Genomic DNA, 20,729 nt, shown 5'->3' on the forward strand with positions numbered 1-20,729 from the left:
CGCTTAAAGGGTCAGAAGATATAATACGGAGACGTAAATTTCCCACTATTGATAAAATATAAAGTTGAAATCAATGTTATTGCATGAATATATCCAACTCAACAGTAGGTCCGTCAAATTACTTCATATTTAATTTTTTCTGGGCTTCGTATATCTCTAAATGAACTCAATATTTGAAAAATCGGGAATTCAATTCAATTTTTAAAAATATTGATTGATGTGGCAGGAAAAAACCCCACCAAATTTCCGCATTTCTACATTAAAATCGGCAATTTTAACACTGATTTCTATGAGGGATCATCCTTTGCCTTACCCTCAAAGTGATGCTGATGATGGTGTCTATTCAAAAAGCTCTCATTATTGGGAGGATTGAATAAAGTGGCAAACCATTATAAATTCATAAACTATTATACATATACGCACAGCATTGAAGATATGACAAACCATTGTAAAGGCATATACATGCCTTAAACGCATTGCTAGGGAACCACGGTAACCAAAGTAAACGTTCGGAAAGTGATTGTTGAGGCCAAAAACCATTGTTGCCCTACAGTTTTTTGCCCGTTTGGGGCATTTGCCCTGCTCCGACAAAATTTTAAAGTAGCCTATCGTTTAAGTCGGGTCCTATTTGGTATATATGCAAAATTTGGCGACGATCGATCTAAAATTGTAGATTTGTATAGAGAACATACACACACAGAAAATCAATTTTATATATATAGATAGATTTTTCTCCGCTTCTTATCTTTAAGCAAACTTAAAATTTAGAAAATTAATGATAGAGTTTTTAAACTTGATGACGTGGCAGAAACCCGTACTAAATTTCCGCATTGCTACGGTAAAAGAAAATCGGTACTTATAACACTAATTTCTATGAGGAACATCCTGTGCTCGTCCAAAGTGATGCTAATGATGATTATGACGTAAACCTCAAATAATTCGGCAGTTTTAGGAAACTGTGGTGTCCCGTGTTTACTATCATATCACGTATTTATCTCAATACTGTCACCTTTATTCAAATCGTGCTTCAAGCGACAAGCGTGGTTTCCAATCGGGTTACGATTGGTTTGACGTTATCTAGGTTTAATCCCCCCGTCCGATCATTAATAATCACAATTGATGGTTTCTATTGAGTCACGTGACTAACCACAGGTTTCTTCAGCGAAACCGACGAATTTATTCGATAAATTTTATCTCTCCACCTAAAATTTGGGTCCGTTTTCCGGACCTTAAAATTTTCACAGGATCAAACCAAATCCCTGCTCTCTCTCTCTCGTGGTTTCTTCATAAAAGTTCACTTCCATAAAGCTTGTACGCTAAGCCAAATCATTTTTGTCCCGGCAGTGATAGAACAGAATCGGCAAATGTGAGGCAGCTTGTCATAATTATGGCACCCTAATACCATTTAATAAACGAGCAAAACTGAGAAGACAAGAAATCTTTCTCGATTGTTCCTAGAATTAAAGCAAAAAAAACGTGAAAAACGAGCTCGGGTAGTTTTCGTGTCCGTGAACTCGTTACGATTTTACCATTTTGTCAGCAAAATGCCAAAGAGCCTCCACGTCGAGCAGCGTTTGAGTTCCTTCCTTTCTTCAGTCATGCGGAAATTCGACTTGTTACTGCTGCCAATATACAATCGTAATTCGACCTTCTTTGTTGCATACTTTCGCCCAAATCCAGTTTAGTCTAGCTCGAACCAGCTGAAGCCCTGAGGTTATGTAATAACCCACATACAGCCTACATTTCGTTCGTTTTCCCCCCTATACCGACATTTTAAAGGACAGAGCAAGTAAAAAACAAAAACCTTGGGTGCGAGTACGAGAAAGACACCACCCGAACGAATCCTTCAGCGCGGGCGGTGGTTCTCAACTTAGGAACATATGGCTCACTTGTGGTCCTAGAATATTCAAAGGGGAAGAGAGCACGGGTGGAAATCAAGTGAAAAGAGAACCATAGCAAGTGGCGGCACAGAGAACTTAAAAATTTTTTTGACTGAAGATCTAAAGCTCTTGAATGAAATATGGTGGGATAAAATGTGACTACTTTTCCAGAGAATCTAGTAGAGCTGCCGATAAAGCCTGGGCCATCTTTGCATGACCCGGAAGTCTCGCCCCATAGGAGGCCTACGTGACGAGATCTGATACTGCCATCTTAGCTGAAAAAAATCGCACATATTTACATTCTTACTCGAGAAGTATGGAAGCCCCAAAACATCACTCTGCCAGCTTCATGTTGAGACACAGCCTTTTGCATGAAACCCCCTACAGCACACATGCCTCAGAGTCATCTTATGTGGCCCGCGACCTCAAGATCTAATTTTGTAAAAATGAACTAAGCGGCACATTCCCCCCGCGACATATTTAAAATAATTTAAGCAGTGGCGTATTAACGCATGTGCTCACTCGGGCACGGCCCAGGGCTCAAGAGAGGGAGGGAGCTCACAAAAATGAGATACAGTTGAAATTTTCGAGAATTTGCCAGGTAGAAAACCTCAGAAAAATCACTTGGCCCGGGGGCCCACGATGCTCGAGACGTCCACGCACTTAAATGACCTGCAGCATAGTTCCAGAGCATTTAAGTGACCTGCAATGCATTTGCACATCACTTAAGTGGTCCGCGGCACGTTTCCAGATCAATCGAGTCACACTTCTGTGACCAGCGACATTGTTACAGATCATTTGAGTCAGAGACGGAATTAGGGGGGGCGGTGGCAGTTTTATAACAGAACACGAATACAAATACAACGCCACAACAGGCAAATTGCCCAACGAAGTGGCTGACTTAAGAACATCATGGATCCCCGAGCCATTTTTTGGAGGCCCTACCTACTACTGCTACACCACATATGCACCCCGCCCACACCCCCCCCGAATCGGTACATGCGGGAATGTGCGTGTACGTGTAGTGAAACCTGACGTGAAGTTTTTTCTTGTTTTAGGTGGGAACAAAGAACACTGTTATAAATTTCAAAGTTATGTGGGCAAGCAAATATCCTAGTTACAGCCAGGACTTGAGAAACCCGTGAAACAGTTCCAGATCACTCAAGCGCTTCGCGGCACACTTACAAATCACATAAAAGGTCCGCGGCAAACTTAGTTTACTTAAGTGGCCCACACTCTCCTAAAGGTCGAGCACCCTTGGCCTACTGAGATAGATACCTCTACCACAGGATAGGCTCGGATTCATGGCGATAAAACAGAAAAAACGATTCATTATGTAGGTTCGTCCCGCATATTAAGAGACGCCAATTTTTTCTCATATAATTTGGTTCTTGGAGTCGCCGCCCTCTCTTGATCCGCATCTGGCTCAAGGATCCACTAATTTACTGATTACTAATTTTTTTTTCTGTCCATAAGTCTAATTTAGATTAAATTCAATTTAATAAGGGTCTCACTCCTGGTAAAAAGGGGGAAGATGGCTGACCAGACAAGACGGGAAGGCACAATAAAATGTGCTCCAAACAGGGCCACAACTAAATGCTTGGTCACCCGGGGCAAGCGCGCATGTTGACGTCCCCCTTGTAATGCTCAAGGACAGGTTTCAGGATGAAATTTGCGCCCCCTCTGGTCCAGCGCCCGGGGCACGAGACCCGACTGCTCTCTCCTTCTTGCGGCCCTGGCGCCAAAAGAGGCATGGGGCTAAAAAAAAAAAGGTTACGAAACACTGCTTTAGAGCATTGTTTGAAATGGAAATACGCGATTTCCACACGATGTTTCTCTAAACGTCATCGACGTAGAGAAAAACCACAGGGTTCGCGTCAAACGTATAATTAAGATTACCGAGTTCTGCATCAGAGATTTTCATGACCCCAAGGAGAATTATCCTTTTAGAACAACGGCTGACGTTTTTGTTTCAACAAATGCTTGACCCAAGACTGTTAATATTGCCACTGGAACGGGCATTCAAGGAAGAAAACAAGCATTTCGTCAAGAAGTATTGCTCAACGAACGCATTCTTTTCTATTTATCGGTTCATCGCATCGATTTCTGCACTGCTCGAAACCAACGCTCCCCCCCCCCTGCTTAAGCAAACGATCCTTCCCCCCTTCATGAGCAACGAAGACGTCTGAATGTCCAAGAACATTTCGTTTTGAGCAGTAACAGGGGCGGAAAATGGAAATTTGATTTTTGTAGCAGCATTTATCAGTTTTGTACAGCACTTTAAAATTTTGGCAGTAAATAAAATACACAAGTTTATACTACAATTCTAAGAAATTTAATAGCGTGATTAGACTTAAATTATTTTTAATTTAAACTATATAAGTTTAAAAACTATAGAATAACGATTAAATTATTAGGAATTTAATAGAATTGATTCTATTTTCACAAAAAATTCAATCCGAGTAGATCCGTTTTCACTTATTTCGTTACTTTTCCCATGATCATAGACACCCTGAATTCACCGACGGCTTTTGCGTCGCAACTCCTGATGGTGAAGACGGATTCCTCATTGTTGTTTTTTCCAGTGCGATAATACGTTCTTTCGCGAACTTTTCCATTCCGTTAAAGAACACGCGAATGTTTCATCAAATACTGCCAGACAGGAAAAATTGACGCAATTTAAAAAATTAATTAACGTAAGGGACGCATAAATCAATGGAGTCAACTTTTTTTTCGTGAAAAAATGGAGACAGCGATTGTGCGGATGAGCGCAAATTTATATAGTTTGACCCTATTTTGCATGTTGTCAGAAGAAATCAAATTGCGGGGAGGACAAATGATGTTATCGAAAAGTCAGCTTCTATTGTGATGCAACTTCAAAGTTTCTTAAGGAAAAATTTTGTTTTTGGCGTTAGATGACGCACAATTGAAGAATTTCAGCGTTTTTGTAGCAAACGGACAGAAATTGTAGTGGATTTTCCCACCCCTGCAGTAAATACATGGCGTCAATGCCCACGGAATATGTTAGGTACCATTTGAAGATATGGCTTGACAACTCATAAACACGAAAACAGTGTTTCCCAAAGTGAGCAAATACACCCCCGGGGAGGGGCAGTGGAATTGCCCAGGAGAGGTATAAGCTCTGGGTATAATATGGGATCGATGAGAACGCACAGCATTAATGCCCAAGAATAGTTAGGTATTTGAAGACAAGGCTCGTTTTTACCATGAGGATTTCAGTGTCAGTGCACACATGAAAATTTCAGCATCGTGAGACAAAATATAAATGTTCATAAAAGTTTTAGTGGCATAAGCACGGAAGACACAGCATCAAATTCCATGAAAATTTCAGTCATAAGCAGACATGGCATCAATTTTCATGAAAGCGTTGACTTAAGTACAAAAAACCAGGCACTATTTCCATGGAAATTCTTTTGTCATATCATAGCTCGCATCAATTTTCATAAAACTTTTGCCACCATAAACATGAAAGACACTGCATCAATTTCCATGAAAATTTCTGTGTCATAAGCACAGATGCCACGGCATCAATTTAAATGAAAATTTGGATGTAGAATCACACCGAACACGACGTCTATTTCCATGAAAATTTTACCACCACAAGCATGGCGGACGCCACATCAATTTTCATGAAAATTTTACCATCATAGGCATGGAAGGCAGCATCAATTTCCATGAAAATTCGGGGGTCATAAGCACAGAAGACATGGTATCAATGTTCACAAAAATGATGCCATCAAAGCACTGAACACACAAATGCTAATGTTAAAGAAAATTTTGATATCATAAGCACATATGAAATTCTCCTGATACTAATACCAAACTTTTCATGAGCATTTGCGCCACATCTTCAATTTCAATTAATAAAAAACTTTTAAGAAACAGCAATTACATAAAACATACATATCAAGAAGTATTCGGGCGAGTTCCATCATCCCACATAACTAGAAAAAAGTATCTGCTGAAAGAGAATCTATTCATTCAACTCCATACTTTACTAAATAAATCATATCATAGAAACCAAAAACTTGAACTACATATGAGCTGTTGATAAAGTAAAACATATAAGAGTATTAAGGAAGAGAAACGAAGAATTAATTATCACGATTGAATACAAGTTTAATAAAGCATAAATGAGCTACAAAGATAAATGAGAGATATAAAATAAACTACAAATGCAACACAGCAAGATTATGATGTGATTATACCCCTGGTGAAACTGTTTACAATTATTACTATATGGTTTGAAACGAAAATATTATTACTTTTTTTTCATTCTTTCTTTATTATACCACGTGCCTGAAAGAGCTCTTTCATCAGCGATTTCAGATAAGTGATCTCAGACTTCAACTTATCGTGTTTCTCTTGCAATTTATCCTGCTCAGCTTCGAGTTCCGCCACTTCATCAGAGAGCAGTTGATCTTGTTCTTTCCTCTTCACGCGGTAGCGGGCAGCAGCCTCTTTGTTCTGGACTTTCTTGCGTTCGTACTTTAATTCTTTTTTCTGGTGGTAAGGCTGATGACGGGACTGCCTCGATGACTTCCTGGACTTACGCATCTGAGACATATCTTTACCACCTGAATGCAGGCTGTTCTTGAAACCAGATGTGCCGGCAAATGCACCATCGATTGTTTCAGGACTTGATGACCTCTGCTCGTCCGCCACCACGACTTCGATGCAGTATTCGACTGGACTACTGCAAGCTTCTTCTATGACCTCGGACGAGCCGGGCTCATAATGCGATGGAGGAGACATGAAAGATGAACTAGAACAAGACGACTGTGATGGAGAGCTTGGCAGCTGCAGGCCAAATTCGCCATAGACGACATGCTCTGGTGAAGTGGAGGCCCCTGAAACAGTGTTCAGTATCTGTTCAGTGATGAAATGTGTTGGGCTATTATTACTTAGAGACTTTGGATTGCTGTTTGGAGGTAGAAGAGAATCTGGCGACGAGAAGAAATAATCCACGTTAGATCCCAACTGCAAGTCTTCTGCTGGAACATCTGCAGCAGTATTATTCACTGGGATCAGCCAATCTTCTTGAGTGGGATCCAAGATGGACAGATCAAACTTCTCATCCATCCACCCATTCTCGAGCAAGATGTCTACAATTGAAATAATGACAATAAAAATAAATATGGTAACAGCCAAAATAAACTGAATAAACAGCTTCAATAGGGATTCAATTTTTAACTCCATTCAAATTCCGCCTCACCTGAGACATCTGGAAAATCGAGGAGGGCGGCATCACCATCATCATCGCCGGCACATGCCTTGTGATTCTTTTGCCCATCGCCATCACTGATGAAATCATCAAAGCAGAGCTGAAGGGGATCCCCAAAGAAGCTCTGTGACTGCGGCGGCTGTTGCTGCTGCTTAGATGCAGGCTGAGGAAAGAGGGTGGCCTCTTCCAGCCACCCCAAAAGATCCTTCTGAATATCCATAAGTTGCTTTGTTGCAATGTAGAACCCGATCCACAATAAAACGGAGGGTAAAGGAGAGAACATCTTGAAAAATGATGAACCTAGAAGAGCCAAGTAAAAGAAAAAAAAATCTTTAATAAAAGCATCACAATAAAAAAAAGGAATTGATTGGCAATTATTATTCAAGCCCAGCGATGTCATTGTGTCTCGACCAGTGCTTGACAAATTGATAATAAAAATTTGGCGCCAGCAAAATTTCTTAGGAGCCAAGGATAATTTTTCCCCTGAGCGTTTTTCGAGGAAGCAGCTTCAAAATAACTTTTTTTAGGCTTTTCTTAGCCTTATTGATCTTTTCCGATATTGGCAAAAACATTTACATGAATTCCAAAAATTTTGCATTGTCCTCAGATTTCAATTTAGTCATCATACATTAGAAAATTTTAGGCGCCATGGTGACTTGATGCCTGGGATGTGTCAAGCTATACCATGGACAATTATAAAATTTCATAGCACACGACGGATCATATTTCAGAAACAAATTCGATCTATGCACCAATCTCATGTACGAGTGATTTATATGGTACCAGTCAGTTATCGGAATGACTGCCGATTGAAAAATCAATGAAAAACCCCTTACAATTGATCGTTTCAGCGGTTTAGAAAAGAAAATCACGGCTCAAACCACAAGCAGGGTTAGGAATGCCATGCCACCATCAAAAATGCTCTTAATTATGTAAATTTCGACAAAAAGTATGCCGATATAGAAAAAAAAACTGCCAATGGTCAATCTGAAAACTGACCAGTAACATTTACAGTACACAGCTACTACTACTTAACCGTACATGCACGCCATACACATTCCTCTTCGGAATTTCTAACGAATTGGCACATGGCGGAATGTGTGTTCTGAGTGAATGTCAATTGGATTGGATTTTCAATTTATTGGCGCAAGGACCAATTTGGTCAAACTGCGCCAAAGCAAGACATAAAAATGAGAAAAATGTCATTCTGTCATGTCAAAAAACTAAAACATATAAAACGGAACATGAAACGTAAAACAATGACATAAATTGTAAAAACTATAATTTGTCGTATAAACCAATGGCTTTGATGAATTTAAAAATGCGAGATGCATCGCTATTGTCATTTAAAATGTCATGAAGTGAAAGATGACTATGACCAAAAGCGGTCGTAAAATGATGACGATGATGTGAACAAGTAAAAGCATGAGCAATGGTCAATGGACTTTGACAATGAAGGCACTCTGGTTGACTCTCTCGTAATAATAAATATGATTGTGTGAGGCGACTGTGTCCTATGCGCAACCGGGCAAGCAGAACTTCCTCCTTTCGGTTAGTCCTGCAGCTCGAACGCCAGTGGCCAAGTGTGGGCTTGATGGCATAAAGTTTATTATTAACTTGATTGTTCCAATGATCCTGCCAGTGGCGATGCATCACTTCCCGGAGGATTGAGAAGTGGTCACTGGCAGGTACCAAAAGGCTATTGTCAATGTTAGTTGTTGTTCGAGCTGCGTTGTCTGCTTTTTCGTTGCCCGGTATTCCTACATGACTTGGTACCCAGTAAAATTTTACTGTGGTACCGTGATGAATGAGGTGATGCAGTTCATGAAAAATGGCATGAATAAATGGATGAATGTGAAAAGTAAAAGAACACAATGCTTGCAATGAGCTAAGAGAGTCGCTATAAATGATGCATCGTCGGTGGCGTTTGCGTCGTATATGACGTAGAGCCTGAAGGATTGCGTACAGCTCTGCCGAGTAAATAGAAAATATGTCGGGAAGTTTGAAAGATGTCTCCTCACAGCAGATGTAGGCACAACCGACATGCCCAGGGCTCTTAGAGCCGTCGGTATATATGGGAAAGTACCTGTTGTACCTACCCCTGTGCCTAAAGAATATCTGTCGATATATAACATCTGCTGTGGTGGCTCTAGGGTATAATGATAATGAAAGAGAGACATCTGGCAGAGACTGCTCCCATGGTGCCAGTTGCCAAGCAACTGGGGCCACACGACTCATGTCTAATTCTAGTTCTTCCACAAGTGCCCTCATACGAAGACCGTACGATGGAACACATGAAGGTCGAGCAGCAAAAAGTCTATGAAATGACGGATTGAAAATGACACGATGAAGTGGATGACCTGGTAAAGACTTCATTTTGATATGATATTTCAAAGAAAGTTGTTGGCGTCTTGATGTCAGTGATGGCTCGTTGCATTCGACATAGAGGCTTTCCATGGGAGAAGTTCGGAAAGCTCCAGAGGAAATGCGGAGAGCGAGATGATGAATTGAGTCGAGCACACTCAGGTAACTCCGAGGTGCTGACCCGTATACAATGGAACCGTAGTCGAGCTTTGATCTTATTAGAGCTTTATATAAGTGGAGGAGCGACTTACGGTCTGCTCCCCATGATGTAGAAGAGATGACCTTCAAGAGGTTCATCGTCTTCATGCAACGAGCTCTCAACTGTGAAATATGAGGTTTAAATGTAAGTTTCTTGTCAAATGTAATGCCGAGGAATTTTGTATTCTCTACAATAGGTATTTGACTATTATTTAAAAATAATTGTGGGTCATCATGAAGCTCACGACGCCGGCAAAAATGCACAGCGACGGTTTTGTCTGCGGAGAAAGAGAAGCCGTTATTATGAGCCCACTTGCTGATCTTGTTGAGTGCGGTTTGTAATTGTCTCTCGGCTGACCTCATATTCACTGATTGATATGATATCAACAGATCATCCACGTATAGTGCGCCAGTGACTGACAACGGGAGTTGGTTCAACACCCCGTTGAGTCTTAAAATAAAAAGTGTTACACTTAAAATGCTACCTTGAGGTACACCTTGTTCTTGGATTTGGGGAGCTGATAATGTACTTCCGATCCGTACCTGGAAGATGCGTCGAGCGAGAAAGTTCTTAATGAAAATAGGCAAGTTGCCCCGCAAGCCGCAATTATAGAGGTCGGAAAGAATTCCGTGCCTCCAAGTACGATCGTAGGCCTTTTCTATGTCGAAAAATATGGCTAGCATATGCTCCCTCTTTACGAATGCTTGTCTTATTGATGTCTCAAGGCGTAATAGATTGCATGTTGTGGACCTGAACCGTCTAAAGCCGCTTTGATGTTTAGATAAAATATTGTTAACCTCAAGGTAGTGCATAAGGCGATAGTTGACCATGCGTTCCATGAGCTTACATAAACAACTGGTCAAAGCAATAGGTCTGTAACTGTTCGGTTGTTGAGGATTTTTGCCAGGCTTCGGGAATGCAAGAACTATGGCTGCTCGCCAGGTGTCAGGAAATGAATGACTGAGCCAGATCCGATTAAATAAAATGAGTAAATGTGACAGTGATTCTGGTGAGAGATGCCGAATCATGGAATAATGAATAGCATCGGGCCCTACAGCTGAGTCAGGACTTCGCTGCAAGGCCGTCGTCAGTTCATGAAGGGTGAACAATGAATTGTACCCCTCCGGTGTAAAAGGCCGGAAGGTGTACGATGTACGTTCGGCTGATGATTTAATGGGATGAAACGATGGGGGATAGTTCGCATCACTGGAGACAGTGGCGAAATGGGCGGCGATGGTATCCGCAATATCCCTCACATCGCTGATGATAGTGCCATTGGTGTTTAAAATAGTGATGGGATGAGACTGATAATGACCATTGATTTTTCGGATCCGGTCCCAAATGACTTTAGATGAAGTAGATGAATTGATTCCCGTGGTAAACTTTTGCCAGGACTCGCGTTGAGCCTGGCGCCTGGTTCTTCTTGCTATCGCCTTTGCTTCTAAAAATGCCAACTTGTTGTCATGGGTAGGATACCGCCGGAACCTACTCCACGCTTTCTTTTGTGCTTTAATAGTGAGATTACATTCGTGGTTCCACCAAGGTTTAGGAAATTTAGGAAGTTTCGAGGAGACTTTGGGTATTGTTTCATTGGCTGCTGAGATCATACAACTGGTCACAAGGTCGACACAATGGTCGACGTCGGGTTGCGAAACCATATCCTCCGTGATTTCTGCCTTGACCGTGAAGTCTGCCCATCGGGCGGCCACAAGCTTCCACCGAGGAGGACCCTCAGGTATGCTATGGCTTCGATCAAGGCACTTAACCACTAGAGGGAAATGATTGCTCCCGTGGAGGTCTGGATCAACCGACCAGGACCAGTTCGGCAAGAGTGAAGGTGAGCATAATGATAAATCTATTGCAGTGAAACTATTGTTTGGGGCATGGAAATGAGTGAAACTGCCATCATTCATGATGGTAAGGTCCATGTCATCTAACAATCGTTCAACCATTTCCCCACGAGGGGTGTTGCTGTTAGAACCCCAAATCATGTTATGTGCATTGAAGTCTCCAAGAAGAAAAAATGGTGGTGGTAATTGATCAATCAGTTGTTCTAGATCTCTCTGTAAGAATGTGTCATTTGGTGGCAAATAAATGGAACAGATGGTAACTCTTAGGCCTGTAGAGATTTCCACCGCGATGGCTTGCAGGTTCGTGCGCAGCGTTAGAACGCGCGACGACACATGATGTGGAACCAGCAGAGCAACACCGCGGCAGGCTCTACTCCCGTCATCGTAGTCAATACGAAACAGGGAATGTCGCCTAATGTTCCATGTCTCCGAGGGCTTCGTGAAAGTTTCCTGGAGTGCCACGCAAACAGGATGATAGCGATTGATTAAATCCTTTAGATCTTCGTAATTGGATCTAAGACCACGAATGTTCCATTGAATAATGTTGGCCATAAATTTTAAATGGATGTAGACGGTTCAAGGTCCTTGAACTTATTTCGGTCTAATTTCCGGCGAGTACCACCGGATTCTGTGGGATTATCGAGATCCATGTCACCAATTGATTTGTCATCAAGCAGTGACATGTTTTGTACTGTAGGGTTCTTCTTTGCTCTCTGAATGGCTTTTCTTGAATATCCGGTCTTGAATACTTTTATTTTAGATTTATTTCCACTATTGATTTTTGGCTTAGTAGTTGTAGTTACTTTGAATGTGTTCGCTGTTGCTTTTCCTGCTTCTTCGGAGGTGGTGGACTCCTTCCGTATTCCAGCAGAGCAACAGCAGCCACAACTATTACATGGTTGGTTAGATGATGTTTGAGTGGATGTATCAGCTATGGGTTCGGTCTGAGTTGTCACAGATGCTTTGGTGACATTGTTAGTCTTATTAGCTGTTGATGGATTTGTTACCATATTAGAGTATGATGTACTAGCTATTGGAGTTTGGTTAGGGATTACACGACGGCGTGCTTCAATATATGAGATGTTATTGAGAACCTTGATCTTCTGGATCTCTTTTTCCTCATTCCATTTCGGACATTTCCTGTCAAATGCGGGGTGGTCGCCACCGCAATTGACGCACTTGAATGGTGAATTAGTGCAGTTGTCCGAAATGTGGTCCCTCTCGCCGCACTTTGCGCAGGTGGGTTGACCACGGCACGCCATTCGTGAGTGACCGAATTTTTGGCAGTTGAAACATCTTACAGGGTTAGGTATGTATGGCCGGATATGGAGGTTATAGTAACCGATTTTGACATCTTTCGGCAATGTTGGGGATGAAAATGTCAGGATTATATTACGTGATGGAGCTAGATTGCCATCTTTGCGGCTCATGATATGTTTGGCAGATGTTACGCCTTGAGACGCTAGCTCCTGAGTTAGTTCATCTTCATCCATGTTAATTAAGTTAGGGTCTGAGATGACACCACGTGAATAATTCAGCGTGGGGTGGATTTTGATTGTTATGGGAATGTCCCCGAGAGATGTGAGCTTTTGAATGAGTTCGGCTTGTTTAGGAGTGTTAGTTTCGACGAGAAGGTCTCCTGAACGGAGAGCCTTCACTGATTTCAGAGTTCCAACTGCGCCATAGAGAGCTTTATCAATCAAGAATGGTGATACTTTTGACAGCTGTTTATTGGTATCAGAGCTATGCAAGAAGAAGAATGAGACAGATGACAGATTTGAAGAAGCGGTTTCTGTGACAATAGTTTCACTTAAAGTAGTTCTTTGACGTTTTGGTGCATTTTTTGTTTTTCCCATATTTGAATGGGTATTGTTCCACTCCCACCCACCATGCCCACCATGGAGCCCTACGAGGGGACGCGCACACGTAACCGGTGAAGGTTAGTAGCAACGTCAGGTTAGGTGGGAGCTATACACCACCAAAGCAGGCGAGCAGACGCGTTCAAGATCCAAGATCGTCGTGAAGCAGCACCAACAAACCTCAACGACGTCCGGCAGGCCCGGCCCCTCTACCTGCCCAGTAGTGTAACCCCTTCAGCCACCGAGGCGACCACAGCCGATTGACCTGGACGGGGCTAATCCAAGCCTCCCGTTTCGGCTGAATCCGAGGCCAAAGCTAGCGCATCAGGCTAACCAGGATCCCCATCTCCAGCCTTACGGGTCTCCACGCACGGCAAACACGCAGGTAGACAGCGTCCCGGATGGAGCATACGCTAGAAGCAATGCCCCATCCGGGAGGACCCCTCCCCGCCGGAGCGGGGCCCACAATGAGGGGTTGGACACAGAAGACAAACATGTACAGGACAAAACGAGACGCAAGACATGTACTGCAAGATGTGTAGAAATAAACGTGTAATTTGGGCTATTGAAGGTGAAGTATATGAGCACAAAAAGCGATGACAATGACGTGTGATAGATTTGGCGTTACCCAGAGTGCACCACGAGGAGGCCTATCACATTACACCCCATGAATGTCAAATGTGTAGTCTTAACATGTCTATGTTGTAGAGTTGGGCTTGCTTCGTGTTCATGCTACCATCTGTCTTCCATTTTCTGAAGTAAAGATAGAAATGCTTGAATTTTCATGTCATGTCTGTATCGTGTTGTAAGTCTGCCTGCTTTCTGCAGAGTGACTTTTTAAATGGGTTTCTACTCCGCAGAAAGACAGTGCATAGCTGCACACTTTAAAGAATTTGCCAATTAGGGAGATTTTTGTGCAGATCGAAATTCTGTACAAAAATAAATTAAAAGGGGATTTTTGGAAAACAATGTAGGAATTTTATTAACAAAAGTAAAACTAGGGAATTTTCACCTTTGTAAAAAAACGTGGCATTGTGCAAGCCATTGCTGATCGGCAACAAGTCACCAACCATTGCCAACTAGTTGGTTAAATTACCTGTCATCACTGCTTTTAAATCAAGCCAACAAAAAAATTGCCATCGGGCCCATTTCAGGACATACAGACTTTACGGGACAGTTTATGGGGGATGGACAAATCAGAAATATATTATACATATATATAGATGGCAAAACAACTTTTTAGGCGCAAAAAAAAACTTCGACCCGGGAAAAAGGTCCAAATAATGCTCCTTTTGACTTTTTCGGGGCGTAAGGGCCCTTTTTCATGTTGGCAGAAAAAAATAAAAATTCCAAACATTTTGTGCTGCTCTCAGCCTGTAGGCGATCTGGCGACTGGGATTCACCCAGCCCTCTGGTCAGAACAATATAGGTCTATATAACTCAACTAGCCAATATCAGATGTCAAAAAGCCAAATTGACGCTTGTTGTTCGGCAAATTTTGTTCACCCCCCAATGAAATATTTTCTTGTGATTTGACGCAATGACAACAATTTAAATCATGCTTGTGACATTGTTTCGGGGATTAAAAATGAAAGAGTCTTTTTTCCAAGTAAATTCTTTGGGCCCTTAATTCCCTTCCCAAAAAGTTTTTCTTTACAATCATGGTAGAAATTCGGGAGGCGTAATAAATTTTCTGGAGTACGGGAAGTGGAGTAGAAATCTGGGAGACTCTGCAGCTACAACACTTAACGCATGGGCCTGCCTGGGCTTAACAATAATCAAATCTGGTTGGTTGCAATTTTTGACAGTATGCACATGCATTTGTAGGTATTTCTTGGCCAAGGAAGGGGGAAATATGATGCTCTAAAAACGGCCCTGAACCATTTATGATAGTCACTTTAATTTTTATGTGGAACGCTAGCTGAAATTCAATGATCCAAGTAAACGTTTCTCAAAACTTCGCCCAAATCAGATTTCTTCTCAATTTTTTCTCCTTTCCATCAGCACCATCTTTCAAAAAAGCAAGCTAGTGGGAGCCTATGCAGTACGAGTAAGTTTGATCATCACATAGTACAGGGCTTGATGAACTTGGAAAAAAATTTAGGTGCCAGCCAAATTTCATAGGCTTATCAGGGACTTCCCTATTGATAGATACCAGTGTTTGACAAATTCCAGGTGAGAAGTAGAGTAGAAAATCGGTATCTGCACCGAAACTTTTCTACACGAGATTGCTAAATTGGAGTTTAAGGGGCCATTCAAGTATCACGTCAGCATCAATGGGGGAAAAGGGGGGTTTGATTGATACTTACGCCATCAACCACCCTTTATGAAATATTTTAATTTATTTAATTTTTACTAGGAATGTGAAAACCTTTCCGTAGTTTGTGGGCACCTGAACTAACACATTCCCTCCTCCCATTCAAAACTAAAATGTCCTCAAAAACTCTTTTCCTCTCGTAGACCTCTCACACCTTAACAGGCCTCCCTCCCCTCCAGATTATCTTACTTATGGGGGGAAAGGGGGTTGATTCACTCAGTGCGTCACACATGCATTTTCCTTGAGTGATTTGGACTCCTGTACATAAGCGCATACAGGATCTTTGAATGGGGAAAGTGTGTTCCTCGAGGGTGTGCATGGTGATCGGAGGGAGGGGAATTGTCTCTACTTTTGCCCTACCGCCCCATGTATATTGTTGGAGGACAATCCCAATCAGAGGCATACGCAGGATCGGGGGGGGGGGGCCACCAAAGGCCTAGGTGGTGGATCGAAATGAATTTCTTTAAAAAAAAAAACAGCATTAAAATTAGCAGAAATTTATTATAACATATATAAAGGTATTTTCTTCCAATATTTTTTCCAAAAATAATTTTTTCATCAAAAATAAATTTTGATCGTCTGTGGAGGGGCATAGGGAGCTCATGATTTCCCCCTGCATATATCTCACATCCTAATATGAGTTAGATGGTGGCAGAGTTGATGAAATTTGGCGGGGGGGGGGGCAAAGAGGGCTAAAAATCTGATGACGTAACACTTGAATAGACCCTATAAGGATACCACAAAAATTGTCTAATTCCACTGTAGCTTTCAATGTACGAAGATACCATTGAGCACTGGAAAACAATAATTTAGGGCCGTTTCTCATGAGAGAAAAATCAAGCTTGGCTCCTAAGAACTTCCGCTAGTACCTAAATATATATATATATATATATATTTTGTCAAGCCACACCGTTTCCCATTATTTTCTTGTTTCTCCCACCAAAAAAAAAATTTCAACTATCACCGGCTTGTTTCCAAAGTCCTGATTGTCTTCTAATGTACAATCAACGCTTGTTATTAACTTGAATTCCCTTGAAAATAAGTCTGTTAATTGGGGTCATGAATGGGAAAGGCATTCTGAGAAAAGGCACATTAATTTGGACCTGAGCACGAGTTCGTAAAATTAGCAGTGACTATGGAAACATTTCTCATCTGAAAAGTTTCCTAGATTTTTCTAAAATCTCTCACACATTCGCTGGTAGTCATGATGTTTTGCAGTTTGAACACACCAATATTAGTCACACATTTACTATTTATCAACACCAGAAGCCAGTTGAAAGACCAGGTTCAAGGATATATATATATACACCAATTCCGGTCACATATCGCCATACAGCAATTCCCAACCAGTGGAGTTGGATTGGAAACGAATGCACGGGGCCATTGGATTGGAACGAAATTCCATCCATCGGTGGTCCACCCAAGGCTCGATAGGCAAAGAACTTGCTTCTGACGTTCTATGCCCAGATTCGAAACCATGGAACTTGATAGCAGGGTTGGGTTTTAGACATGACAAGCAGCAAAAACTGGTTTAAACTGTCAAAAACCTAAATGAATGCCTTTTGATAATGTTTTGAAGACAATAGGTATATAACACGATGAAAAACTTTTTTGCATATTACACACAATGTTTTATTTTCAAACATTAGCTTATTACAATAATTAAAACAAAATATTAATTATAATTTGCAATTTTGAATTTTTCAACATAAAGAGTTTAGAGCATATAAAATGTAATTTTATGGTTTATTTATCTAAGCTTATCTTAACTTGCGTTCAATTTGCTAAGCAGAATAGAGCTGTTTATTCAAAATATGTATGATAGGGGAATCACAGAGTTAGGTCTTGGACCCCTAAAACTGTCAAAAATTTACCGTCAATGATGTCAAATAGTTTTTGTTAACATGATAGATATGTTAAATAACAAAACACTTACTTTTATGTGGATTAAAGAGTTTTATATTCCGAATTATAATTACTGAGGAAAAATACCTATTTCGATATTCTACATTTTCTGATCCGCTCAAAATTTTATTCCATATAAAAATTCTCACGCAGCATCTGTAGATACACTAATAAATTAAACTCATTTATTTCCCCCTAAAAATTATTCTTAGAGCTCGGGGTGTATAAATTCACAGAGTTTTAAAGAGTATTTTCAACCAAAACAGAGCTGACAGGACTTCGTACCCAAAGTATTTTTTTGCACGTTTGAATACAGCTTCAATTGGAAAACCATTGCATTATACAAATACAAATACAACGCCACAACAGGCAAATTGCCCAACGAGGTGGCTGACTTAAGAACATCATGGACCCCCGAGCCCCTACCTACTACTGCTACACCACACATGCACACACCCCCCCCCCCCCCGCGGAACCCCCCAACGAATCTGTACATGCGGGAATGTGCGTGTACGTGTAGTGAAACCTGACGTAAAGTTTGTTTCTGTGTAATGCTAGTTATGTGTAGTGCTGTCATCTGCCCACAGTTTTACTAACTATGAGTGAAGTGTTATGATTGAATGATTTACCGTTGTAGGACTGATGCTCTCTGTGGCGAGACTTTTTAACGGGGAGATCGGCTCGCATTTGCGCCTTGAAGTTGGGAACCACAGAAAACCAACTTCAGCCGACCACCACTGTGGGGTTCGAACCCGGATCCTCGCATCACGAGTCCGGCACTATAACCACTCGACCACCACAGCGACCACCAAATGCTAGTGAATATACCATATCATAGCGCAGAAGCAAGAATGACTAAGGATAAATTACACGAGTTTCTTAAGCATCACATACAAACTAGCATCGTCAAATTAAATGACATTTCAGTCCTACAATTTAGTATCTTATCGCTAGATATATTTCAATGTTATGCACAATAAGAGTATCTCAGTGACTATCCAGATAAATGGCACTGGCTTCGCCAAACAGGATTTTTCTTTTGTTCACAGCGTTTTTTCAAAAATTCAAAACAGCCGTTCCATTTCCAGCGTGTCTCTTGGATATTATTCCTCCTTTCGTGAAATTTGGATTATTATCTGGTCAGGTTGTATCATACCGTTTTATTAATTCGTTCTATTTATTACTTATTCATCCATTGCCATGCCTTCTGTCTTACCAGTTTATTATTTAAAATGAACCTACAGAATTTTTCATGCCCGGATCCGTTTACTATTAAAAAAAGGGTCCGGGTTTTAGTTTCAATGCATGGACCTGTTTATTATTAAAAAAAATGGTCCAGATGTAATTTTTTTAACTGATATTTTTTTCTATATTTATGCTTGGTGATTTCTATTATGTTTTGCACGCTGATGATTTTTTTTTTTGATGTCCGTAGTGTCTGACTGCCTTAGCGGCTCGTCGTCAGGCAATCAGACATGTTTGGCGCCAAAAATCGCCAAGTGGCGGACCATACGAGAGCTGTTCCGTTTTCCCTTCAGTGTTTATGCTATGCTTTATTCAAATTGTATATTTCATAAGGAAAAAGTATATATATTTTATACAAAAATTGCCACATTTTCAAGACAAATAAATTCAATTGGTCGAATGGTAGACACGTTTTTTTTTTTGTGATGATATATATATTTTGTCCAACTTAATTCTGTAGAAAATTATTTTACGCTCATATTAAATATTTGTTCCTTGTATAACATAGTCACTTTAAACATTACATGCAATTAATGTGTGGATTTCCAATTGCAATTTTTATATTGAAAAGCAATATTTGAGGTTTTTGACATGACAGTTTAAACCGTCAAAAACTTTCCAACCCTGCTTGATGGTAACCTTCATAGTGGAAGACGGGCATCTTACCACTGCGCCACTCTGGCGCCTACTGGGGCTGGTGTCAAGATGTAATGAGAAAATATAGCCTAAGGCCATACCATCGGCTGCACTAGCTCTACTGTGAGAAGCCCTACTTTCGAAAACTGGAATCAGATATTTACAACATTCTCCCGGTGGGGGGGGGGGGGGTTAACAACAACATGGGTTTACATTCAGGAGCCGCCTTTCCCCCATGGAGAAATTAAAACGGCCCCTGTGAATAGGGTCGGTCAAAAATGTTTGATAAATCAGTGAATATATATAGTCGAATCCCGTTTTAACGAATACCGATATAGCGGAAATCTCGTTTTAACGAACAATTTTTTAATTCCCCCAGATAAGTTTACATCGGAACAAAAAAAACATGGAATCCCTTTATAACGAAATGATTTCTCCGGTATCATGAAGTTCGTTATAACAGAATTCGACTGCGTATTTTTTTCAATTCAGGCGCCCTCGACTATCCGGGCATCTTTGAACCTTATTCACATGGGGGAGGGGGCCCCACACGAAAGTCGGGGGGCCCTCAACTACGAGATCAGCGGCAATGTTAATCGCCAAAAAAAAAAAAATTCAATCACGTTGCAAAACAATGACCTCATAAATTGTTTCATTTTTATGATGCAATCGATACAACGTGGACAAAATGGCGGCCATAACAAATAGTCGATGGCGTAAGGAATAAGTGAAATGAATGCACCCGATATTAATAATGAATGAAATAATGATTACGCAACTTACGCCATTGTGTCTTTTAGTTGTGCCGAAGCACCAAAAGGTGCCGTTTTCGGGTGTGAGACCACTACTCCATCGCACTTTTCGTGGGATGCCCCGAGAGATACGTGTAATCGCTTCAAAACAACAATAACAAATGATGACGTAGCCAGCTATTGCAGTCCAATCGTTGAGTCCTACTCACCGCCAGATGGCAGCACAAAACTGCTGAGAGATTTCAATGCCATTGTGGAAATGAGATGTAGTACATCTCTGACTCGATAGATGGCAGCAAGATACAGCAGAGAAAGCATCATGGAAACAAAAGTTGGCTGATCATTAGGGATACGTAGGGTAACCATACGTCCCGTATTTCCCGGGACAGTCCACGATCTCCTATATAACCTATAGGTTATCCCTTATAGGTGGTTATCTAGGTGGTCGTAGACAGTCCCGGTTTTTTCTGTGGTTTT

General features: G+C 41.2%; 1 protein-coding gene across 1 annotated transcript; it reads right to left on the minus strand.

The window, feature by feature from the left end:
• Window positions 1–5,999: 5,999 nt before the first annotated feature.
• LOC149065900 (uncharacterized) lies at window positions 6,000–20,457 on the minus strand. Its single transcript, XM_089253345.1, has 3 exons — window positions 20,284–20,457; window positions 7,117–7,425; window positions 6,000–7,006 (listed from the first exon to the last, which is right to left on the minus strand). The coding sequence occupies exons 2-3, from the start codon at window positions 7,406–7,408 to the stop codon at window positions 6,174–6,176; spliced, it is 1,125 nt and encodes a 374-aa protein (XP_089109471.1). The 5' UTR covers window positions 7,409–7,425; window positions 20,284–20,457; the 3' UTR covers window positions 6,000–6,173.
• Window positions 20,458–20,729: the final 272 nt, after the last annotated feature.

Source organism: Pholcus phalangioides, unplaced genomic scaffold (assembly GCF_987345545.1).
Source record: "Pholcus phalangioides strain wild (caught in Gottingen) unplaced genomic scaffold, Ppha-v1.0 ptg000037l_1, whole genome shotgun sequence".
Taxonomy (NCBI): Eukaryota; Metazoa; Arthropoda; class Arachnida; order Araneae; family Pholcidae; genus Pholcus; species Pholcus phalangioides.